This window comes from Carex rostrata, chromosome 21, assembly GCF_964058835.1.
Source record: "Carex rostrata chromosome 21, lpCarRost1.2, whole genome shotgun sequence".
NCBI classification, from domain to species: Eukaryota; Viridiplantae; Streptophyta; class Magnoliopsida; order Poales; family Cyperaceae; genus Carex; species Carex rostrata.
In genome coordinates this window covers 4,850,523-4,873,704 of record NC_135938.1, presented here as the reverse complement: position 1 = coordinate 4,873,704, position 23,182 = coordinate 4,850,523, and the positions used below count along the sequence as shown (strand labels likewise).

Genomic DNA, 23,182 nt, shown 5'->3' with positions numbered 1-23,182 from the left:
TCGGACGCTCCTTTTTTTCTCTTCCAACGTGGGATTCTTTGGACTGGTTGGGATGGTAGGACCGCTGCGAGCGAAAGTGGTATGGACCTTTTGTTCCTCCTAATCCGAACCTGCCACGTCACCGTAGAGCACTGTAAGAATTACCGGCTCCTTGGTTCAGTGCCGACACGTGCCAGTAGCGACGACTTGGTTTGACTGGAAAATGATGTTAGTCTAAGAAGCCCACCTTATTTTACCGGCTTAATCTATTTTGTCACGATTGGATAAAAAATAATGGGATGATTGATCAAACCATATTAAAATATATTAAAACATCAACGGTTAATGACAAATGGAAGATTGAAATTAGTTAAATTATATTTCCTGGTTACTGATGGTGAACAACTATGGAGCTATTTCAATTAGTAAAAGGATATCTCCAGTTTTTCTGTACTTGAGAGGTGATGCGGAAGGAATTAGGGGAGTCACGCGCAACGCACTTGGCACTAAAGGGTGACGCGGTTGGTTGTTGCGGAGTCAGTCTTCCACTATTTCTCCGTTATATTCTCTGGAGAAACGCCGTTAACCCACACGGGCGCTTCAAAATATCATTGTAACTTTTACCATTGACCCTCAAATTATTTTAAAATATAAAAATGGTTGTTTCTGATATGGTGTTATATGGAAAGGAACGACGCGGTTTGGTGATCAACGGTTGAGCTTTACTGAAATTATGATACTGCGCTCTATAAGTCCACTGGAGCTTGATGGGTAGTCTGTCTGGTTATTGTCTGCATCAGAATTCAGAGAGAGATTGTTAGTGTTATGCTAGTACACGTCTATGAGTGTAGCATGGCATGAAAAGGAGAGGAAACAATAACATGCATTGAATCAGATAAGTTTGAAGGGACACTAAAAAAGAAGATAAGTTTCAAGGAGAGTAATTCCTTGATCAAGTTTGAAAAGCATGGCAACATTTATTATGAAATCAAAGTAAACAGAAAAAAGTAGAACTACAAAACAAGTTTGTTGGACTATTCTTAGTCTTAAACTAAACCTTTGACCTCATGAACCATGATATCAATCATTCATTTGAAATTTATTCCATAACAAAGTATAACATCTTCATATTTATCATAAAGAGCAAGAAATTTTCATCAAATTTATCGTTATTATTAAAGACGAGGGTTCAAATGCACTCAAATGCACCATATCTTTCAAATCATTTTTCTTCGTTTTCAAAGTCCGAATAGTCAATCCGAACCATTAGATACGATCTATATATTAAGATGTGCTTGGAGACAAAATTTTATATTTTTTGAAATTTTTTTACTATTTATTAAGCCACTTTGAAAATCGCTGATTTTGCATTTTCTGGATCATTGAATCAGCCATTTTTAAAGTGGCTTAATAAATAGTAAAAAAATTCTAAAAAATATAAAATTTGGTCTTCAAGCACATCTTAATATATAGATCGCATCTAACAGTTCGGATTGACTATTCGGACTTTGAAAACAGAGAAAAATGATAGGGTGCTTTTGGGTGCACAAAAATTTGAGTGCATTTGAACCCTCCTCATTATTAAAACCCCATAATAATCAAATTTCACAATACTTCTCTAAATGGGCTGTTGAGCTGTTGAGTCGAAATAATTCAACCTGTAAATACTTGAAAAACTGACAATTTTAAAAATAAAAAAATATGAATGGTACCACCATGTTAAATCATAAATTGATATTATTTCTCCAGGAATTTTCTGGCAGCGAAAATATCACCCATTTTGTCATCCGCCACACAAAATTTTGCTCTGAATGACCACATAAAAATAAATTTGATTCCCTTGACAAATTGGGCAGACAGCGACAACCACAATGACATTCAAAGGAAGGAATGGATATAAAAATGTTTTGCTACATTAAATTGGTATTCAGTGGAGACCTGTCACATCCGATTCCATTTAAATCCGCTGTTCAGTTTGATTTCTTGCTAAGCAAATTTTCCCTTCGTGGCTCCTTTTGACATTCATGTCCATTATTTACCTTTATTTACGGAAAGATATTATTCACCCACTACAAATTTTCTTGTATTGGATTTGGACAGTTCTCTTGATGAAACCGTCTCTCCTGCTAGCCAGTAATTTCATCTGTGGCTGTAGAATACCGAATACAATTTTTTTTTTCTTGTTTATTTTTTCGTACAGTTTTTCTGCTTCAATATTCGAGATGGTATAAATTCTAGCAACACAAATATGTTGAGAATAAAGGGGATTTCAAGATTTTCTAAAGAGTCATTTTCATTTGATTCCGTTTCAAAGTAAATCTGTGGAGATTTCAAGCGGAGCAATATAAGCACAGGGGAGGTTAGATTTCCTGGTCTACATCCTCCGCAACGCAGATTTTTTATTTTTAGAAAATGAAATAGATATATTTAAAAAATCGAAAAGATAATGGTATTTTAATGACATAACAAATGTGCAATTTAATATGAAACCGCATGTTTCATGTAGTTCCTTGATATATTTGAATTTTGCTTCAAAATGCGCCATAATATATCAAGAGTGAGGTTGTGCTACTACTACGCAGCGCATTTTGATCTGAATTATGGTTGCATATTTTCTGCTAATAGTTAATCTGCTCTGCTCAACATGATTTTTATATAAAAATATCTTGGATATAAAATTTTATATTTTTAGAAACTTTTTAGTATTTTTTAAGTAAATAGATAAATATCATTTGATTTAAAGATTCTAGACTATTCAGAAGTAGTGATTTTCTACCTATCTTAAAAAATAGACAAATTATAAAAAAAAATATAAAATTTAGTCTCAAAATACATTTTCATACGGATATCATAATGAACGGATTTCACCAACAACATATTGTGTATTTTAAATTTTAGTTCCATCAAGATTTTTTAATTCTACTCCTGCTACGTACGGATAGTGAGAAGAGAAAAAAAAAAGTTTGGGTCTCTGTTTTTTTTTTTTTTTTCACATAGCTTTACCTATGTGACTAATTCTTTTGAAAAAAGTTGGTCTGTATTTTTCGTGATAGGTAAAAAATTAATGTCTTGAAAGGAAATTAAGTTCTGTAGAATTTCATGATACTGGTTGAACACAAAAACTATTCAAGAATCCACTTAAAAAAGAAAAACTGAATCAATACTTTTCTCTGATCTTTTTAAAAAAGCGAAGGCTCGAAACTGGAAAGATCTGAAATACCTCCTTCAGTGAATCAACGAATCACTCAAAAGTTAAAAGGAATATATATAAAAAAAAATTGCTTGAAATATATGAAGATAAACTATACAATAATCCTCAAATCATTGAAGAAGCATTTAGTTATTTTTTGTGTTTCCAAAACCCGCCCTTTAAGACCAATTTTTACATTTCGTTGACATAGAAATAGCGCTAACTCAGGAATAACTGCTATTCCTAGCGAGCTATTCTCAACACAACACGTTTGGATGAAAAAAAAAAATGCTATTCTCAACAAAGGAATAGCTCAGGTTAACTGCTATTTCGCTATTCCTATAAAATGTTAAGTTAGCGGCTCTTCTGAATCCATAAATAGCTGCTATTCCGAGCTATTCCTTAATTCATCCAAACACACCCAATTTTTTAATAAATAGCACAACCGAAAGTAACAATTTTGTGAATATATCTGTTGCACCAGAAGCAATACAAAATGTTGAACAGGACAGCTCAAAGTATTTGGAAATAAATAATTTGTTTGCTTTGATCATTGATCATTGATCCGGGTTTAATTTATGAAATAGGTCCCACATGGTGCAATCAAGTCTTACCTAGAATACAGAATACGAAGCATGAGTATATCTGATCTTGTTAACCCTTGTTTTAGGGGACAAATGTTTTATTATATTTTGTAGTTTATATTGTCATTTTCAATGTCTTGACTGTTTAGGAGAAAATTATATGCATATTTGTATGGTGAGCGCTGTTACTGATCTCCAACATGGACCTATTTTAGTGTTTAATTACGACTAGATCATCATATGCACGATACAGCTAGGATGTAAGCTATGTCGTTTCCAAGAAACGGAGACGGTAGTTCATATCATGTGGTCTTGTTTATTCGCAAAAAGATTTTGGAGGGGCCTACTGGCACACTACAATATTTCTTATCATACTGAATTATGATGAATCCGGGCCTCTCGAAGACGAAGAGTCTTCTCGAACAAGAGGAAAATAGAGCTCATCTTGTTAAATGATACGACAACCGAAATATTAGTTGGCCCCAAAGGGTTTAGGAGTAAAAGCGGTAAGTTAGGAGGGATAACGGGGAGTGGGTTAAATCACGCAGGTGATTTTTGTGCATTACTCACGGTAATTTTTGCGAGCTGAAAACTGTATCTTTATCTTTGGTTTAGGTTTAAGTCTTTTGGCTGAGGCCTGTGTAAATAATTTTTATACATCAATATATCTGTCAATGGCATTTGGCCGCCAACTATAAAAAGAAGACTATATCATTGTAAGAGTGAAAGAAGTGAATGTCTTCCAAAATAATCTTATTATTATTTTTTTACATTATCACTCTGTTATTACCAGCCAGTATAATTTATTAATTTGTTCTAATTGCATGTCCAAATAAAATCACTTTTGTTCATTTCAACTAAAATTATAAAAAACAAAAAACAAATGTTAAGTCGTATTGCCATCTTTACAGCATGTCATTACTTTTCGTTTCCATTTTCCTAGCTATATAAATAAGTATATATATGATTCTATGCAAAAGAAAATTTATCAAAAATTGCGGAAGTGTGAATTTTTTTAAGTAGAACATTGTTGGAAATTTTCACACACACGCATGGTCTCAATGAACAATTTATATTTGAAACTAGCATTTGATCATGTATGGAATTATTAGAGTCATGTTAGAGTTGTAAATTGCTTTTGTTGATTTTGCTAAATAACTTATCATCTTAAAAATTGAAAGTATGAATTTAATTGTGCCTTTTGGATTTTCACATTATCACATTATCACATTATTAATATTTAGAAAATCAGCTTTTAATTTATAGGAGGCAATGCATTTATTGTGGAAGGTCGTAGGTTAAAGATCCAGTTGAAAATTTTCTTATGAATATATAAAATAATTCATAACATAATCATTGTGTTTTTTACAAATCATTTGATCTTAGAAGCCAAGAATAGCTAAGAGCTAGACATGGGTAGTATATTTATCGGTACTCTTTTGACTTCATGTAACGTACAAGTCATAATACTTTTTCATCTTGACCAATGTTATCAGAATCGGACCGGACATTGAATTGCTAAAGCTTCGGTTTAATGGTTCACTGGTCAGACCGGTGATTCAACTGGTTCAATTGCTGATTTTTTAAAATATATATAACTTATAATCTGAAAGCCAAACTGGATATATACAATGAGAGTATGTATCTAGTTCAATAAAACATGCAATTCTAACAAATTCTAACCAAGACTACATGTCACAAATCATAGAGAAAATAGAAAAAAACAATTACATAATAGAAGTCCAATATCTTATTATCTGATACACTTGACAGTTGACACATAATATATTGCAAGTAACCTCATAACACAAAATAAAATGTTTAACACTTCTAATAGTTAAGACAATTAACTAGCAACAAAATTTAAATTCTAAAACTTAAAAATCTAAAGCTAAGTAAAATGCCACTCAGTAACTGAAATATCATGATATATATCATGGTTAGGATCTGCATGTCCTAGATCATCTCCTACGGTTTCTCTAGCCTCGACACTTTCATTTCCTTGCTCTTGAATTCTTTCCGTATTGTTTGTGTATAGGATATGCTGGAAAGAAGCTGTGCAGTTCTCGGTAACCGTTGGACTTCAAAAACACCATTCCCTTTGGACATTGCACCAAAAAGTTTAATAATGTTCTTCTCCTTTGATTTGTCCAATCGTCGGCCATTATTTTGCAACTAAAAATTTTACTTCTAACTCAAACCGTGGATTAAAAGGATATGCTGGAAAGACCACCGAGACTGTCCATCCCCAGTCTTTCATTGCAAGGACCTTTTAATCCTTTACAGATCTACTCCATGATTGATTTCTAAAATTTTAATCTACTTATCAATTAAATAGATTAATATAACATTTATACCTCGTTTCCAAATTTCAATTGGAATGCAGTCGACTGAGAAGAACAAATATGGGGAACTGCTTGCCCCAGAGTATCAAACGTTCAACACCTCTATCAGTTATCCACCAGGACTAACCAGAGAGCGATTTATTTCTTTTGCTAGAAATACCGTAAACTGCGGGATTCTGCAAAAACACTATTCACCAAGAAAAGAACAAAATAACAATATTCACGACCCGTAATTATTTCGATTCACTAATAAGTAAAAACAAAAATATCACGACTTTTGCAAATATATTATTTCCGGATCCCATAACAACCGTAATCGAGAAAGAGAGAAAATAGATTACCAAATCGATTCGGTATCAAGTGAATTTGTAAACTTTCTCTTCACCCTCACCCCTCTATTTATAGGGTATGAAGTCGGTTAGAAAATGACCGAAATGCCCTCATATGTGGCTCTTCGGTACACATGGCTTAGCTGAGGAAGTGACGTGATCGAGATTTTAACAACAAAGTTTTGACTCAAGCAGCAGTGACGTGAGATATATTTTTTATTTAGATTGTATTATCCTTGCTTTAAAAGAAAGTTAATAAAGAAATATTTCTAAATCTTTCCAATTAGAAAAAGTAAAGGCAAGTGATATCACCAAACATTAATTACCCGGAATTTCCATTAATGATTTGACCCGCACAATGTGACATACTTGATCAGTATGTTTTGGAATCCGTATCACCCCAGATATCTGAGGTGCACTTAGAAAATTCGGACCGTTCTTTTCACAAGTCTCAAAGAAGACTCCACACAATTATAATAGGGACCGAGTTGAGTTGGATATGGATGGAATTAATTTGAACCGTTTATTTTTTTGAAATTGGACCTCAGATATCTGGGGTGACACGGACTCTAGCCACACCATATCAAAATTGAATCTGCATCCTCTAAAGTAACTCAATTTTTTAGTCAGATCTGGACCGTCTGATTCGAATCGGACTGTCAGATTAAAGGAGTCCCATTCACTCCACTTCGAGCCAGATTGGTCCGAATTTAAATCAGACAGTCCGGACCTAAACTAAAATGGATTACTTTAGAGCATCCGGACCCGCACCAACGTACAATTTAAGTTTAATTTCAAACCGTTCGATTAGAATCCGAATCTATCTTTTTCATATCAGTAATGCACGAGATCTTTTTACGATTTGTACAGTTATGTGACGAACGGATCAAATCTTCACTACTAATCTGTGAAAATTTGAAACCAAAAGTTCAAATTGATTTTTACGAACTTTCGTTTCTTTTTGTCTGTATCATAATAAAAGTAAAAATTAGCGACAAAACCATAGGACCAAAAATAGAAGTCATTACTTCCAATTTTTTTATTTTATATTACAACAAAAAAAAATGAAATATCTTTCTAAATTTATTTTATTTCTTAAAAAAAGTATCTCAAAAATTAGATAACAGAAAAATATGTAAGAAAAAGGTAACAAATAATTTTTATTGTTTGAAAAAAAAGTAATATTGTAGGAAAAAATAACTTCATTTAATCTAATAAGTATAATTAAAAAAGATAATTAAAATCTTTTATTTGGAATTTTTTATTGTCGAGAAAACTAATATTTGTCATTTTCAATATTGCAAAGTACACTTTTGTCAATGTAATTATGTATTCTATGAAAGTATAGTCAAATAAATTATTTTTGTACTCAGCCGTAAAAACAAACTAATGGATGCAGATTGATTAATATTCGGTGATATGTACATAACTTTTCTAATTTAAAAGATTCAAAATAGCCTCTTTATTAACCTCCTTTTTGAAAAAAAGCAAAGACAATATGATCTAAATAAAAATAATTCTCCCACCACAACTCTGTTTGAGTCAAAACTTTGTTGTTAAAATCAGCACCCGAAACATCACTTATTAGTTTATTTAATTATTCTGAAATGGAAGGTGAAGCCAGGAAGGAAAGAAGAAAAAAAATGTCATTTTTATAATCAATTAATTGAATAAAAAATTTCCATTAATGAATTGAAAGATGAATGTGATGTGTCAATTAGAAATTAGCTAAACTTAATTATGGACAGAATTTTTCTGTCCACAGGTGGGTAGAAGATTGGGTTCAACATGATATTTTGTGTAAAAAGCGTTACTCACTTAAATTAGATTTAATTATTAATGCAACTAAAATATAATTTAATATAACAAATCTTGTACTTTATGGGGGCATTCCATGAGAATGGCTGGCTCATTCAAATTAGGAAAGTTATAATTTTACAGTGAATTCACATGATTGTTAGGACAAGAATACAAGATTGAGTGTATAATTTAAAAAAAAAAATAGAACTAGTTTTAATTATTTTAACAGAACAAGTATCTTTGAGTTTTTTTTTTTATCAAAAACAAATAAATGGTGTTTGTTTTATTAAAAGAATTAAAATTAATTCTATTTAAAAAAAAAAATTGAGTGTACAAACTAAAATTTGGACCATTGGCCTGTGATGAATTCTATGCTATAATTGCACTGTTTAGTTGCGTTCAAATCAAACCATGCAGAAGTAAGATATTTAATCGCAACCAATTATTGTATTATATATTTCAAATTTTCAATTTCTAAGCCATCACATAAACTAAAAGACATGTTGTACTATTTGGGGGAGGCCATCTCTTTTCATTGTTTAAGAGAATGATTATTAAGATACAGAGAAATTGCTTTCTCGAATCAATATTAAAAAAAAAAAAAAAAAAAAATGCTTTAGGCAGCAAAAGGCCAAAAGCGACCAAGCATATATACTTTATGTTGAATCGGTTGTTGTTTGTATATTTGGTGATAATTCGTGGAGTTATTATTTGTTGCTTTCATTAGCAGCTCTGCCCCATAAAATAAAGAAAAGCAAGAAAAAATAATAATAAGTATACATTGCTTTATCAGCAAGGATAATTCTCACATAAAAATAATACAAGCGTACAACGCAAAAACACAAATAGCGTGACGAATAAAAGGTTGACCGATTCTCCATTGGTTGTCTATCTTGACGCCTATTTCTATACAATTTCACGGGTGAATAAATTATACAAAATTTTTAAAAAATATGTGGGTATATTGACAATTGACCTGGCCTGGCAACAGACGACCGTTGATTTGGATTGTATCATTTCTCGGTTCCTTCTTTGACCCATTATCCAAATAAGCAAATACTGTCCAAACTAGAAGTCTTGATTCAACAAATGTTTAGATAATTCTACGCTGGAACTTGATATATACAATAGAGACATGCAATTGGTAAGAAACAACAAGGCAATGGTTGGGATTGTTTCAATTATTTTGTGAGACATGGATTAGAAATAATAAGTGTAGTTTGCTGGGACATAATTACGGTTAGTCATTTAATGTTGAACGAAATTGAAAATTATTTGAAAAAAGGGTTTATTCAATGATTTCTTCTTGAAGTATTTCAATAAATATTTATGTTATCTGATTAATTGTCAATCAAAACGAAGTTCCCAAATTAAATATTTGCATCTGTACTGACAACTCAAACACCAAATTAACGGATGCTATTGTTGTTAACTTGTTAAGGTACAAATCATATTTGTGTTATTTAATTTACACAAAATACATTAAAGTTTGCGCCACATTAGTACACAACATGCATAAAAATATATATATATATATATACATAGGGATGAGCTACGTTACTCCATGGAGTAAAACGCGTTTGTACTCCACGCCGTATTTTTATTTTGAAAATCCAAACGATCGATCCGAACCGTTAGATGTGATCTCCATATTGAAATGTGCTTGTAGACCAAATTTTACATTTTTTGGATTTTTTTTTACTATTTATTAAGTATTTTTTTTAATTTCTGTTTTGCTGTGAACAGTAAAAAACAGTAACATTTTCTGAACCATTGGATCAGCAATTTTGAAAAATGCTTAATAAATAGTAAAATTTCCAAAAAATATAAAATTTGGTCTCGAAGGACATTTCAATATGGAGATCACATCTAACGGTTCGGATCGGTCGTTTGGATTTTTAAAATAAAAATATGGCGGCATGAAACACCAACTCATTTTACTCTATGGAGTAGCGTAGCCCATCCATATATATATATATATATATACAAAAAATAAATGGATATAAATTCATACTATCTAAATTATTTAATGCATGATTCTCGTGTTGGCTAAAGGCGAGTCAGAGCTAAAAATTATCTTAACAATAATTAGTAAGCCACAAATTGTAATCAGCAGTTCAGCACTAAACTAATAACCTGAGAGGAATGGTGGCCTGTTAATATATTACAAGCAAGCTGTTTAAAAGGGAGATAGAGGAGGAAAAATGGGCCTAGTATTGAGTGGGCCGAAGCTGTATGACAAGAGAAGCTGGCCCGTGAAACTTATTGTAATTAATAACTTGCTACCATTTAGTTTAGCTGTAATTTTTTTTTCTCTGAATTTTATAATTCAGAATGTATAAATGTTAGGACAGAAAAGCAATGAATGGGTGCTCATTTTCTAAATGATATCTTTTAGGAAAACCAAAACACATATTTTGAAAAATACCCAATACTTTTAGGAATTCCGCAAAAGCAGAACAAGCCTCCATCAACTGAATCATAATAAGTATTTTTCTTTGAGTGAGACTACGGATACGGTACTATGCATAGCACATTTTGATCCGTACTATAAATCAATATTATCTCAATTTTAAAAGTTAAAACAATCAAATTTTATATTTTTTACAATATTTTTACAATATTTTTACTATTTTGTATAGATAAGAAGAAAATCAATTGATTTAAATATTATAGACAATTAAAATGTAGTGATTTTCTACTAATCTAAAAAAATAATAAAAATATTATGCATGTACATTACCATATGGAGATCCTAATAACGGTTCAGATTGAATATTTGAACGTTGAAAATAAAAATAATAATTCATAGTACATACTAATCTGCATTATGCATAATATCATAGCCTCACTTTAATTTTACAATATTTTTGTGTTATCAACAGTAAAATAATTCAGCATGAGAGAATATTATTAACATTCAAGTATAAGTTATTAGTTCACTTCTAGAAGGTCTTAGATACAAATATCAGAGGGACATTTATGAGCCTCTTTCAGTATACAAAATTAAAAAAATATTCTCCTTTCAGTTGATACTATTAGCATTTCATTGCTTAAAAAAAGCACATACTATCGGTGAAAAAGAAAATGCTCCCTCCAGTAGAAGTTTGCAGCACGGTAACAAAATCTCTGAATTATTTGTTTTTACACCTTCCTGAATAATAGACAAATTAAACGGTTTTTAAACTATTTGTGAATTTGACAAATTTTATGAATTATTTCAAAATATTCCCAAGTTTTCAAGAACTTATTTCTTTCGTAAATTTTTTTAAATTGTAATATATTTATATGCATGATAAAGATACACATTATATATTATATCTGAATTATACTAGAATTACAAACTATATATAGTGTTCCTTCTACGTCAGGATCAAACTCAGTGATGAATTAGAATTATGAAACTGAATTTGGTACCAAAAAAAACTAGTGAACCAAACAAAATCAAAGAAAAAGACACACTTTCGGGTGAAATTATTTTCGAATTTTGAATTTATCACTATTTTGTCCCTATTATGAAAACCTGACAGAATAAGAACAAATGATTCTGTTTTGTTTGCTGCTTTGATGGTGGTCCAAACACCACTAACCATTGCACTTTCTATATATTTCTAGAATGCAACAGGCTCAATATTATTTTATTTAGTTTAAAAGCTTGCTTAGCTGATTATAAAGTTTTCCGGGCTTTTTCGCTTAACAATTATACCATCCACAACTGGGCTTCTAAGCCCATATTGTAACTCATTTGTAGGCCTTAAGGCCGAAAAGGCTTGAATAAGATTTAATCAGATGATGATTATTGATGATAAAAAAGTTGCCAAAATTTATCATTCTGTAAGTTTATGATTGATGCAATTGATGTGATCCATATCAATCTGGTGAAATGCCTTTTGTTAGTTTCACTTTTTTTGCAAGAACATTTCAAATTGTAAGTTTTCAAAAGGGATATATTTTTTGTAACTGTGGTTCCCTTTAAAATTTTTGTTTACCAACCTAGATAATATTTGCTACTTCTACCTGTACCTAAATAAAAATTGTTGTCATTCACAGAGGCACACAGATATTAAAGAGAAAAATCTGAAATCAAAGAGTGTCATTAAAGTATTCACATTTCTGTAGTTCTCACGTGTAAGTTGACAAGAGATTTTCATTAATTAAGAAAACTAAGTATCAAATCACGTTATGTACGCTAAACTTAAATTATTCTAATTGCCTGTACTTTCTGTAGCATGTGGCCATGTAGGTCAAAGCGGCTGAAAGATTTCCCATGTATTTCTTTACTAGGTGAGATCGTCTCCAGTTTATAAACAAAGGCAGGCACCATTTATCTTTACTGGTAAATGGTAATCAACATTGCATCAGCAACGCTGGAAAATAAAACGCATTTTTTTTTACTTTCGAAAGCAATATGCAGATCATATATTTTTTTTTCTAAATATTGAGTTGTTCCACATACGTACATACATACATACATACCGTTATGTTAGGGATACAGCACCTCTATGGTTTGTTTTACACTGGAGAGAGAAGAGACTTGTCCAATAAGTTTGTCGATTTGGTCAAAGCAAACTTCCGCAAAGACGAAGATTCTTTTTTCATTTTTATTGTGCTTGACCATGCGTGGTTCTGTCTTCTTTCTTAAACCTAGATTATAATACTGTTTCAGATCTACCTGAAGTATTTATTTATTTTTTTTCTTGAAAATTGAATTGGTTCTTTGTAATCATACTTCCAACAATATTCAGGCTAACTTAAAACTCCATGCAGGCGTCTATATAGACCTAGTGGTGTAAACGTATCGGATATTATCCGATTTTATCTGAATTCAAACCTGGAAAATTATTTGAGCTATTCGATCCATCAATTCATATCCGCATTTGAGACTATCTGTATTTATATTCGTGTCTGAAATATTATAACATATAAGAATATGATTTGATCACTAACTATCAGTATCTGATTCAGTTACCCACAACAAAGATACCCTTTAATTATTCTTAAATTGATTTATTAAATTGCAATAATTTATTATTTATATTTTTTGTCACACCAATGATATACTACTAATATTTTTTAGTGCAAAACATTATTATATGATCTTGTTGAGAGTAAAAACAAAAGATGCAGCTCATCGAGGATTTTTATTTTTTTGTTCTATATGCTTCAATTTTTTTTTTATCAAGCTTGGATTGGTATGTTTTGATGAATATTATGACACTATAACATCAATATATGTTTTGTAACTAACAATTTTTTTTATAAAAAAAATACTAGTCTCAGACAGTCTGGTGGCAATTAGAATGCAGATGATTATGTACTTTATAATATAGAGAGAGATGCTAGAAAATTTATATAGTACAAGAATTAAGGAGATAGTACAAGAATTTCAACGTTGGTTTTCCTATCTAGAGGAATAGAGTGCAGAGTACCATTATTTTACATTACATTGGACTTTTCACAATGCAATCTTACTTTTTTTCATTTTCTTTATTTCCTGCTTGTATACACGACTTGTGTAATTTTAAATGGAATTTGAAGGCTTACACCAGTAGAACTTTACATTTCTTCTTAAAAAAATTTATTATGAAAAATATTAGATTTAACTTATGAATGAAAAAAAATATTTAGATGATATTTCTTTCCCATAATATACATCAGTAATTTATTTTAATTATTTGAATTATATTTATATCCGTATTTGTATCCGTTCGATATCCAATCCATATTTCTATTTGTTTAACATACTATCTATATCTGTATTCGAGATTATCTGTATATGAGAAAATATAATAGATAATACGTCCGTATTTGATCAATGTACACCCCTTATAGACCCCACTCATTATAATAAAATTTATGAATTATATTTCCTTAAAGATAAGGATACAATTTATTTTTTCTCCATCATGTCATTACTTTTTAATTTTCTAATAATAAAAAAAAACAAAAATTTATATGACAAAATAAAATCTTAGATGTGATCTATATTATTTTCTTTACATGTGTGTAAATAAAAATATTATTTTCTTGTGTGTTTTTCAAGCTCTTGATAACCATTTTTAGACATTATTTATATTCACATTTGTGTATTTTTCAAGCTCTTTTTTTGTATATATATATTTTTTTTTGCATAAGTGGTATTGACCACCTGTTTCATTACGAAACGATAGAGTTCATACAATAGATCCAAAATAAGATGCTAACATACAGTCTAACTAGCATCAACATCTAACAACTACTAAATCTCTAACCACATATCAAAATAATAGTAGGACCAAAATAACAACTAATAGCATAGGCTAACAACTAAAAACAAAGATGAATCTTTTGCATGTGCAAAAAATATAATACATATGGTATCTAACTATTTAATGTTGACATTCAAGTTTTAAATTTTGAGTTATTGAAGCTCTAAGAATAATGAAGACACAATGAAAACAACAAAAGTGGAAATATTTAAACCTCTATTTTTTTTTAAATAATATAGGGGTCAAGCCCCTAATCTTATATTTTTATTGATAATCTTATTAAGCAAGAAAAATTCAGAATAAGCAAAAAAAAAATTGTTTGAAAATTTTCAACAGTATGCATGCATGATAAATAAAACTGTCTGCACAAATTAAAGGGATACACATATATTGTTTTTCATTTGCCAACCTATACAAATTGAGCTTGAGCCTTTCTAACTAATAAGTACAAAGGTAAGCAATCTGTACCTAAAAGGAGAAAAAAAGGTATCCAGCACTATTAACACTTGGGTATTGTCACATAATTGAACTTTGAAATTACAACGGCTTCATGTCTGAAATTTTTGCATACCACCATAAGTGATTTGGCCATCTTTATCATCCACTAGCAAATGTCTCTCTTATGTATACTATTTTTACCTCGGAAATGCATGAAGAAATCTTTGAAATAATGAAAGTCCTGACTCCGTTGGAGGAAAGCGAAACACAATGATAATTCAATATGATCAGATAAACAATAATAAAATATATGAACCAGAAGCAGTTAATTGATCAGCTCCTAGTTCAATTTGGCTCCTTAATTAATTAGTTGCTAGCCATATATACCGCAAACCGCATCTCTATATATATGAACTTCAATAGAAAATAATTACTAAAATCTCTACCATCTTTGCATAACAATAAGATGAATAAATAAAAAAAATGTTCAATTTAACAGCCATGCATCTTGATTGTTATAGAGAATGTGTGATACAACCATCTTATATACGTATTCTTTGAAGGAGAGAACATGTATATAAAATAATTTTATCAAGTTAGATTGTGTACACATGTCCTTCAAATTAATTTATTTCACTCAACAAAATTTACGCTTCTTGTCAGACAAGAGACACTACAACATATATAATTTTTTAGAGAAAACAAAAATAAGAGTAGATTCATAATCTATAAATTTAGAAATGGTAATTATGATATATTTAGAATGAATTAGAGATAATAACCTCCAAGAAGTATATATGTAGCCACTCTTGTGACTTTGTGATGTGCATAAAGTATCAATATTTCTTGTACTCTTAGTACGTATATACCTGAAGTAATCTTAAGGAATGTGACACGTAATACTTTATAACCCTAGCAAAAAGACTAGCATAATATAAATAAAAGCTTTGACAAAAAAAATTGATTGAATTATTGTTCAACAGTAACTTTTAGGAAACTACTATTTTTGTCTGAGATTACTGCATCATCTGAAGTTGCTAAGACCACATTCCATAAAATCCATTTAAGAAGAAATTGGTCTTTGTTTTTTCTAGCAAAAAATCTTGGTGCTACCTTAAACAGGAAAGGTTGAGTATGAATGTATGATGCTTATTCGTGTGGAATTGGTTTTGGGGCCTACCTCTATATGCAGAAACAAGCAAAAAAACTGTATAAGGGTCCATTGAATCGACTATAACGAAAACAATATACATAATGGAGACAAAAAGAAAGAAAAAAAATCTTTCATTTGTTCCAATCATACCAAACACTATAATCAAACTCTATGAAAAATGCATGCTATCTACGTCCTTTTTGATGTTTCTAGTATCTTCTACCTACATATAGTAGTCAGAATTCTGAAACCTTACTTTCACAATATGCAAAGAATCTTTAAAAGCTGCTTATAACTCCATAATCTTTAGCACTTTATTAGACCAAAATCTCTTTATTATCTAAAGAAGATCTTACAATATATCCTAAAGGGAAAGGAAAGAAATTAAATACTAACAAAATAGTAACTACAATAAAACTAATCTACAACATGAATTGGAGCATTGGAATTTTTAACATCTCTTAATTTCAGATTCATATCTCCAAATTTCTCCTTATATCATTGGAAGGAACCTGATCAACCCTAATCTATCAAAAGATTGAAGCAAAACTACCTTTCATCCTCGGAAAGCTTTGCGATTATAGCAGTTATGAGTGAATCTTGCCTCTCAGCTCGGGCTTCTGCACGCGCACTCCTCTCGTCTTCTCTCTCCCTCCACCGTCTTGTCAGAGCCAACCTCTCCTCGCATAAGCTAATCATGGTGCGCCTCCATTGCTCCTCTTTCTCTCGCCTCTCAATCTCTCTAGCCTCCGACTCCTTGACCCATTTTTTCTGCATCTCCATCTGTTGTTTGACGATTGCATGAAGTGCAAGCTTCACCTCCCACTCAATACCTCGCCTTTTGTCGGTCATCTTTCTCTTCTTTTTGCCTTTGTCTTCAAGCGCATTTTGTTCATACTCATCGTCTTCTTCTTCCTCTTCTTCATCATCATCTTTCTCTTCATCATCTTCATTCATCCATTCCTTGCCTTCTCCTTGAACTGCTTTACCCTTTTTCTTTTCCATTGCTAATGATCTATCGATCCTTCGGGAAAATATTGTTCTCATCTCTTCATAGAATGGAAATTGTTTTCCTGCATCATCCATAGCCTCGCTTCCCTAAATACATCAAGTAACCTAATTAAGTGAAACACATTATGCAAAGTTTTACAAAAGAAGGTTCACCGATGATATGCCATAATTAATTTGCTACACATATTAATATTTTTTTTGGACAAATGTGTTCCTTTAAGGCTGTGTAAGGAAGTTTGTCTTAATTTATGTAATGCATTAACATAATATAGGAAGCAAAGTAGTATTCCAATATTACTTTTATAAACTATAGAATAACAAATCTTACTTTCAGATCAAAGTATGAGAGTAAACATATATATAGTTAAAATTTAAAAAGCTAAATATACGTCCATATGCACCTCACCTTTATTCTATTTTAAATATAAAATGTATCTGGGATCTATCACCTTGTTGTTCAAGAATGTCATTTAAAAAGGTAAACCAAACAGTAAGGAAATATCGCCAATCACAGAATAGTTTTCTGGTTTTTGATGATTTAATTACTAAAGAAAGTTTCCAAGAACAATCTTAATCAGATAATTCCTATATAAATAAGACAAACAAAACTTCTGTTATTATACTTCACCTTAAATCGGGTGACGAGGTTTTTCCATTTAGACTTGCACTGATCCGGGGTGCGACTAAAACCCTTTTGCTGGAGCCGGGCAGAGATCGCCTCCCACAGAGGCTTGTTCCTCTTAGTCGACATGAAACTTGCATCGAGATCTGCACGGATCGATAGAAACTCAGCTGTCTCAGTGTGAGTCCATTGCGGTAGCCTTTCTCGATCTACCGGCTCTGATTGCACCGGTGGGGGTGGCAGCAAAGGTGGCAGCTGATGAGGTGGCGGGATCGGTTGTATAGGTGGTGGGATCGGTGATGGTATGCTGAGATAAGGGTTAGTACTGAAGTGGAAGTGTTGGAAATGTTCTTCCATAAGGGAAAGAGAAATGAATGAAAAATGAAAAAGAAAAGAAAAGAAAAAAAAGGTGTGAAAGGTTGCGATGGTTTAGATAGAGAAAGAAAGAGAGATGGATTGGGGGTGGGGTTGAGAAGAGAAGTCGCGGTCATAGCAAAATCTGTCAACGCGGAAACTGCTTGCTTTCCCACTGCTTTATTAACTTCGTTCACATCCTCTCCAGTGCATTTATTGGAGGTTTCCGTGTGGGAAAGAGGGGAATGTTTTTACAAAATTGAAGACAAAAGAGTGAAAGACTTAGCTGCAAAATTTGAAAGCCCCCCCCCCCCCCCCCCCTGAAATTTCCAGAAATCAAATTTATGGGTTCAAACTAGCTAGGAACTGTCTTTAATGAAAAAGCATCAAAACCTTCCGTTAAATGTACAAATATGTTTGATCATATTCTATGGTGATCTAATCTATGCAAGTTCTAAATAGGAATTATCGCGTCATAGAAAAAATGCAAAAAAAAAAGTTATTGCAAATAATGTAACTATAACTTAAAGCTATATATCCTACATAGTATTTTTTATTTAAAAAAATATATATTTTATATTTCTACTAATTATCAACATTATCTAAAGTCTCATAGAGCACTAAGTAACACAAAATTAATTAAGGAATTAGAATATTCATATTGAACTATTACAAAGTCTAAATTGCTTCAAAATATTTCTAATAATGTCATAAACTATATATCTTTTTTCATTCAAAATAACCTAAGGATCATGACATAAACTATATAATTTTTCTATTTAAAAAAACCTAAGCATCATGGTATAAACAATCTATATTTTTCTATTTAAAAGCAAAATCAATCTGGACCTTGAAAAAATTGATCTTGAAAATTAATTTTCAGTTGGGCCTTTATATAAAAACCTATGTAGCATAGCGTGTAGCGTAGATAGCGGACTGCTATTACCGCTATAGCAGTCGTAGCTGAAATAACACACTTTTATTCCATAACTTAGCGTTCAATGTCCGAAAAAACTATAGCGTCGCTATAGCGCACTATTTAGAACATTGGTGTTTTATCATTTAAATATTTTATTTCTTTAAATAGTCTGTAAAATAGTTTCAGAGAAAGATATATATGGAGTAGTGCTGCTAGAACATTGATTTCATTATAGTTTTAACATAATTATTATTGCATTTTATATTGACGTATATATATGACATTGACATCTGCATTTATATAAAACTATGTACGTGACAAATAATTTTTTTTTTAATTCGTGTGTTAAATAGTGAGAGTAAATTTTTTTATCATTAGGTCATGAGAAAAGAAATAAACAAATTAAAAACAAAAAATCATCAAATTAAGAACACGGTAAATTCAAGTTGAGTTAGAGTAGATATGAAATAAGGATACTAGGATGGTGTAGTATGCTATAATTATTTTAGTCTACAATATTGTGCAATTCCATAATTTTTTTGAAATGGTGCATGAAGATTTAAAAGTCAAATTTCAAGATAATAAAACAAGATTTTAAAATCTTGCTAAATTTTGTGGTTTCATTAGACGAGTGAAAGAGAAAATTGAGCTAAATCTAATGAACTAATATGTGTGTATATCCTATCAAAAGAGAAACATATTTTGATAACATAGAATGTATTTTTTTTTAATCTTTTATAACAGATCAAATTAGAAATTAGGAGTTAAAGTAACTTTCAATCTATTACTAAAGGGATAGATGCAATAATTTGAGCAAAATTAAGATGTGATGTGCTCCTCAAAAGAGTGTGATGAGCGTAATTTCAAAAGTCTATTGAATTGGCTTTAAATGATAAATTCAAACTTTTGAAATTTATCTACTGCATGTACATGTAAAATTTTGAATGTTTCTAATTCATTTTGTTCAAAGTTAAGCAATCAAAAAATAATGAAAAATAAATACATAATACAACTTATACAATAACTTACAAATTAAGGGCTCATTGTTTTTTTACCGTTTGATTTTGTACTAAATAAATTCGAAACTTTAAAAAAATTTCATGTGCATGCATCACTTATGAAAGTATATGGATTTCAACAGTTTGAATTCGTCGTTTGAAACTAATATGATAAACTTTTGAAATTGTGCTCACCAAAATTTCTTGATGAGCACATCACACCATAGCTTTACTCCAATAATTTTGTATATAGCATAGTTTATTTTGATTTTATGACGTAAATAACACAAATTATGTCATAAAATCAAAATAAACTAAGCAAGCCATGAAATGCAAAAGAAAAAAGAATTCACACAAAAGCAAAGTTCCATATGAAGGAACCAACAATGTTAACTTGTTATTAATTTCAATTAATTTTACTGTATTATTTTTTCTCCATATTAATGTTGGTATTACTAGTCAATTGGGCGAATGCATACCTTTATAAATATCATGTTGAAGTTCTCATAGTTAACTCTTATATTATTAAAATATGTAATAGATAACTCAATTGCTATATATCTAATATCAGTAATGCATAATTGACCCATTTTAAAAAAAAAAATGCCCCGTTCCTAAATGCTACATAAATAAAATTAATCGACTGTATCCAAATTATTTTGCAAGATTTCTTTTACCAAAATTTATTCAAATGCAAACTATTTCTTTTGCTTCTGTAATGAAAAAGTCAATGTCAAAAGGTTTCAATCTTCTCAGCAATTTTTGCACTCATAAAACAAACAAAAGCAGATGAGGCACGTCACCACAGAAACAAAAACCTATAATGGACAGGTCCAGTTTTGATTAACCGCAGAGGAGATGGATTACAGTTGTTTAATTTTTTTTTCCGTGTATCCTAGAAGAGATATGGTGCATGCGTGTGAAGTGGCGTCACGCTTACGACTGAATCCGAATGGGTCTCGCCAAGGTGTCTTCTTTGCTAAGTTTTGGTTGGGTGTCACCAATTCAATTTCCCTTTGAATGCATCTATCTGTGGCCTTTTATGTGGTAAATCACTCCTTAAAGAGAGACTCTACTGCATGAGTCCATATCGTATACGAGCAATGTTATTAAATGCGGTTTTAATACGGTATGAGAAAAGATACTGCATACCGCATATGCAATATGCAAATTTTAATGCGGACTTATATATACGGATTTTTTCACTATATATTTATTAATATGCATATTAAAATAAAATAGTTTAATATTTTTTTTATTACGTCAAATACATGTAAGTACAAAAACATTGGTATAGAGTATAGATGCAATTTACAGGTCAGTTTGATTAGGCTGAAAAATATGCAAAATTGGTTATCAAATGATAACTCTTATCAAGACCCTTTTATATATGACGTGATTTACAGGCCCAACAAGTAGCCCAGCGCCTAGCGCCTCAGCACTCAGTAGCTAGACTGTCCAGTACTCCGATTTTTATGTATATGATTTAGTCCCACAACATTTAATAACAATAAAGAGGTAAGTAGAGAGGCTATAAAACACCTTGAGTGAGATGGTAAGAGAGAGCACCTGGATGGGTTCTGGATCAGGGACTCAAACAATGGGTTATGGATTTAAATATTTTTGGATCTTGAGAATTTGAATTTATTTTGTTAATAAATAAAACTATTTACAGGTCATAAATTTTAAATTATAGTGAAATATTTTTCAATAATAAAGTTATCAATATGCTTCATAGTCTATTTTGCATGATTACTTTTACGCAGTCAACAAATTAATTTTCCACGTATAATATTTTCTTTTGATTTTTTCCTTATACCTCAGCTCTTTTATAGGCAAAATGAATATGTGCAAATTATTAAAATTGTGGAGGCTATAAATTTTGAAAACTATTACTTTTTATTCCTGAACCCAGGCCTACCGAGTAATTTTCTGGTTCTCTTTGCCCAAGTTCATTGGCTCATTTCACACTTGGCTACATACAGTGTGCTACTGAGAATCACCAAAATTATGATAAATTTCAATAGAAAACTTGTTCTACAATCTACACAATAAATCTAACATGAGGGAGAAAGTACTGTCTAGGATGGCTTCAATGAGATCCAGCAGTGGGCCATACCTGGTCTAAGATCAGGTTAGTTTCAACTTTGCTTTCTAATTGATTCGATTACGAATTTACTTCAACATGCGATAAATTATAATATTATTTTCAGAACCAAAACAGCAGCCGATTGAAGTTCTATAGTATAAGTTTGACCCTTACTAATTCCTTGGTACAAATTTGGGACAGTCATATATATATTCTGACAACACGCTTTCATAATTGCAATGTTTCATTGATTAATTGTTTGGAGGTCAAAAACAAACAGGGAGAAAAACTGGGGAAACTGCTGCCAACATCAGAGCCTGATCACAACCACATGCAGCATTAGAAATAGTCCGATATAGCTGCTGGGTTATAATCTTTTTCAAATTCTAAATATTATGAAATTATAAAATAAAGGTTTTTTTTTGTGCCATATTGTTCTCATGTATATGTCCATTGGAACTATTATTAGGCAGATGAAATTGCCATGCACAGAGAACTAAATTGATGGATTAATTAAATGTCTCAAGAGCTATTCAAACATAAGTACATATGATCTGAACAATGAAATTGATGTTATAGATGACAGCTGGGTGCATGACTCAGCTATCCACAGATGACAGCTGGGTGCATGACTTAGCTATCCACAGATGGCAGCTAAGTTAAACGATGCTTAAATAGGACACGTCAATGATTTTTTTTTTTTTTTTGGGTGTGAATATGGGGCCCCAGGGGTGTTCAAACGTCCTGTTTTCAACCGAATTGAAAATTTTCGGTTTAAATTGGTTTAAATGGATTGGTTCGGTTGAATTTTTTAATTATTTCGGTTTAAATGGATCGGTTTGATTTAGATTTTTCAAAACCGACTAAACCAAACCGACCGAATTATATTGGTTCAAGTATAATTTATATTTTGTTTGGTTCAATCATTGTTTCCTTTCTTTCATTTTAGTTTAAATATTTTAGAACATTTATACATATTTTGTATGGAATTGAACAACTTGTGTATGAACTACATGTGTAATTTTCGTTAATAATGACACAAATAGATTTACTTCGGTTTGAACCGAACAAATCGAAATTTACTTCGATTTGTTCGGTTCGGTTCTTAATTGGTTTATAATTT

General features: G+C 31.0%; 1 protein-coding gene and 1 long non-coding RNA gene across 2 annotated transcripts; one reads left to right on the top strand and one right to left on the bottom strand.

Annotated features, from left to right (window-relative positions):
• Positions 1–16,352: 16,352 nt before the first annotated feature.
• Positions 16,353–18,145, bottom strand: LOC144573393 (trihelix transcription factor GT-3b-like). The gene is made up of 2 exons (XM_078323175.1): positions 17,706–18,145; positions 16,353–17,164 (listed from the first exon to the last, which is right to left on the bottom strand). The coding sequence occupies exons 1-2, from the start codon at positions 18,054–18,056 to the stop codon at positions 16,616–16,618; spliced, it is 900 nt and encodes a 299-aa protein (XP_078179301.1). The 5' UTR covers positions 18,057–18,145; the 3' UTR covers positions 16,353–16,615.
• Positions 17,194–17,674, top strand: LOC144573394 (uncharacterized). Its single transcript, XR_013517950.1, has 2 exons — positions 17,194–17,425; positions 17,457–17,674. It is a non-coding gene; the product is annotated as an uncharacterized LOC144573394 (long non-coding RNA).
• Positions 18,146–23,182: the final 5,037 nt, after the last annotated feature.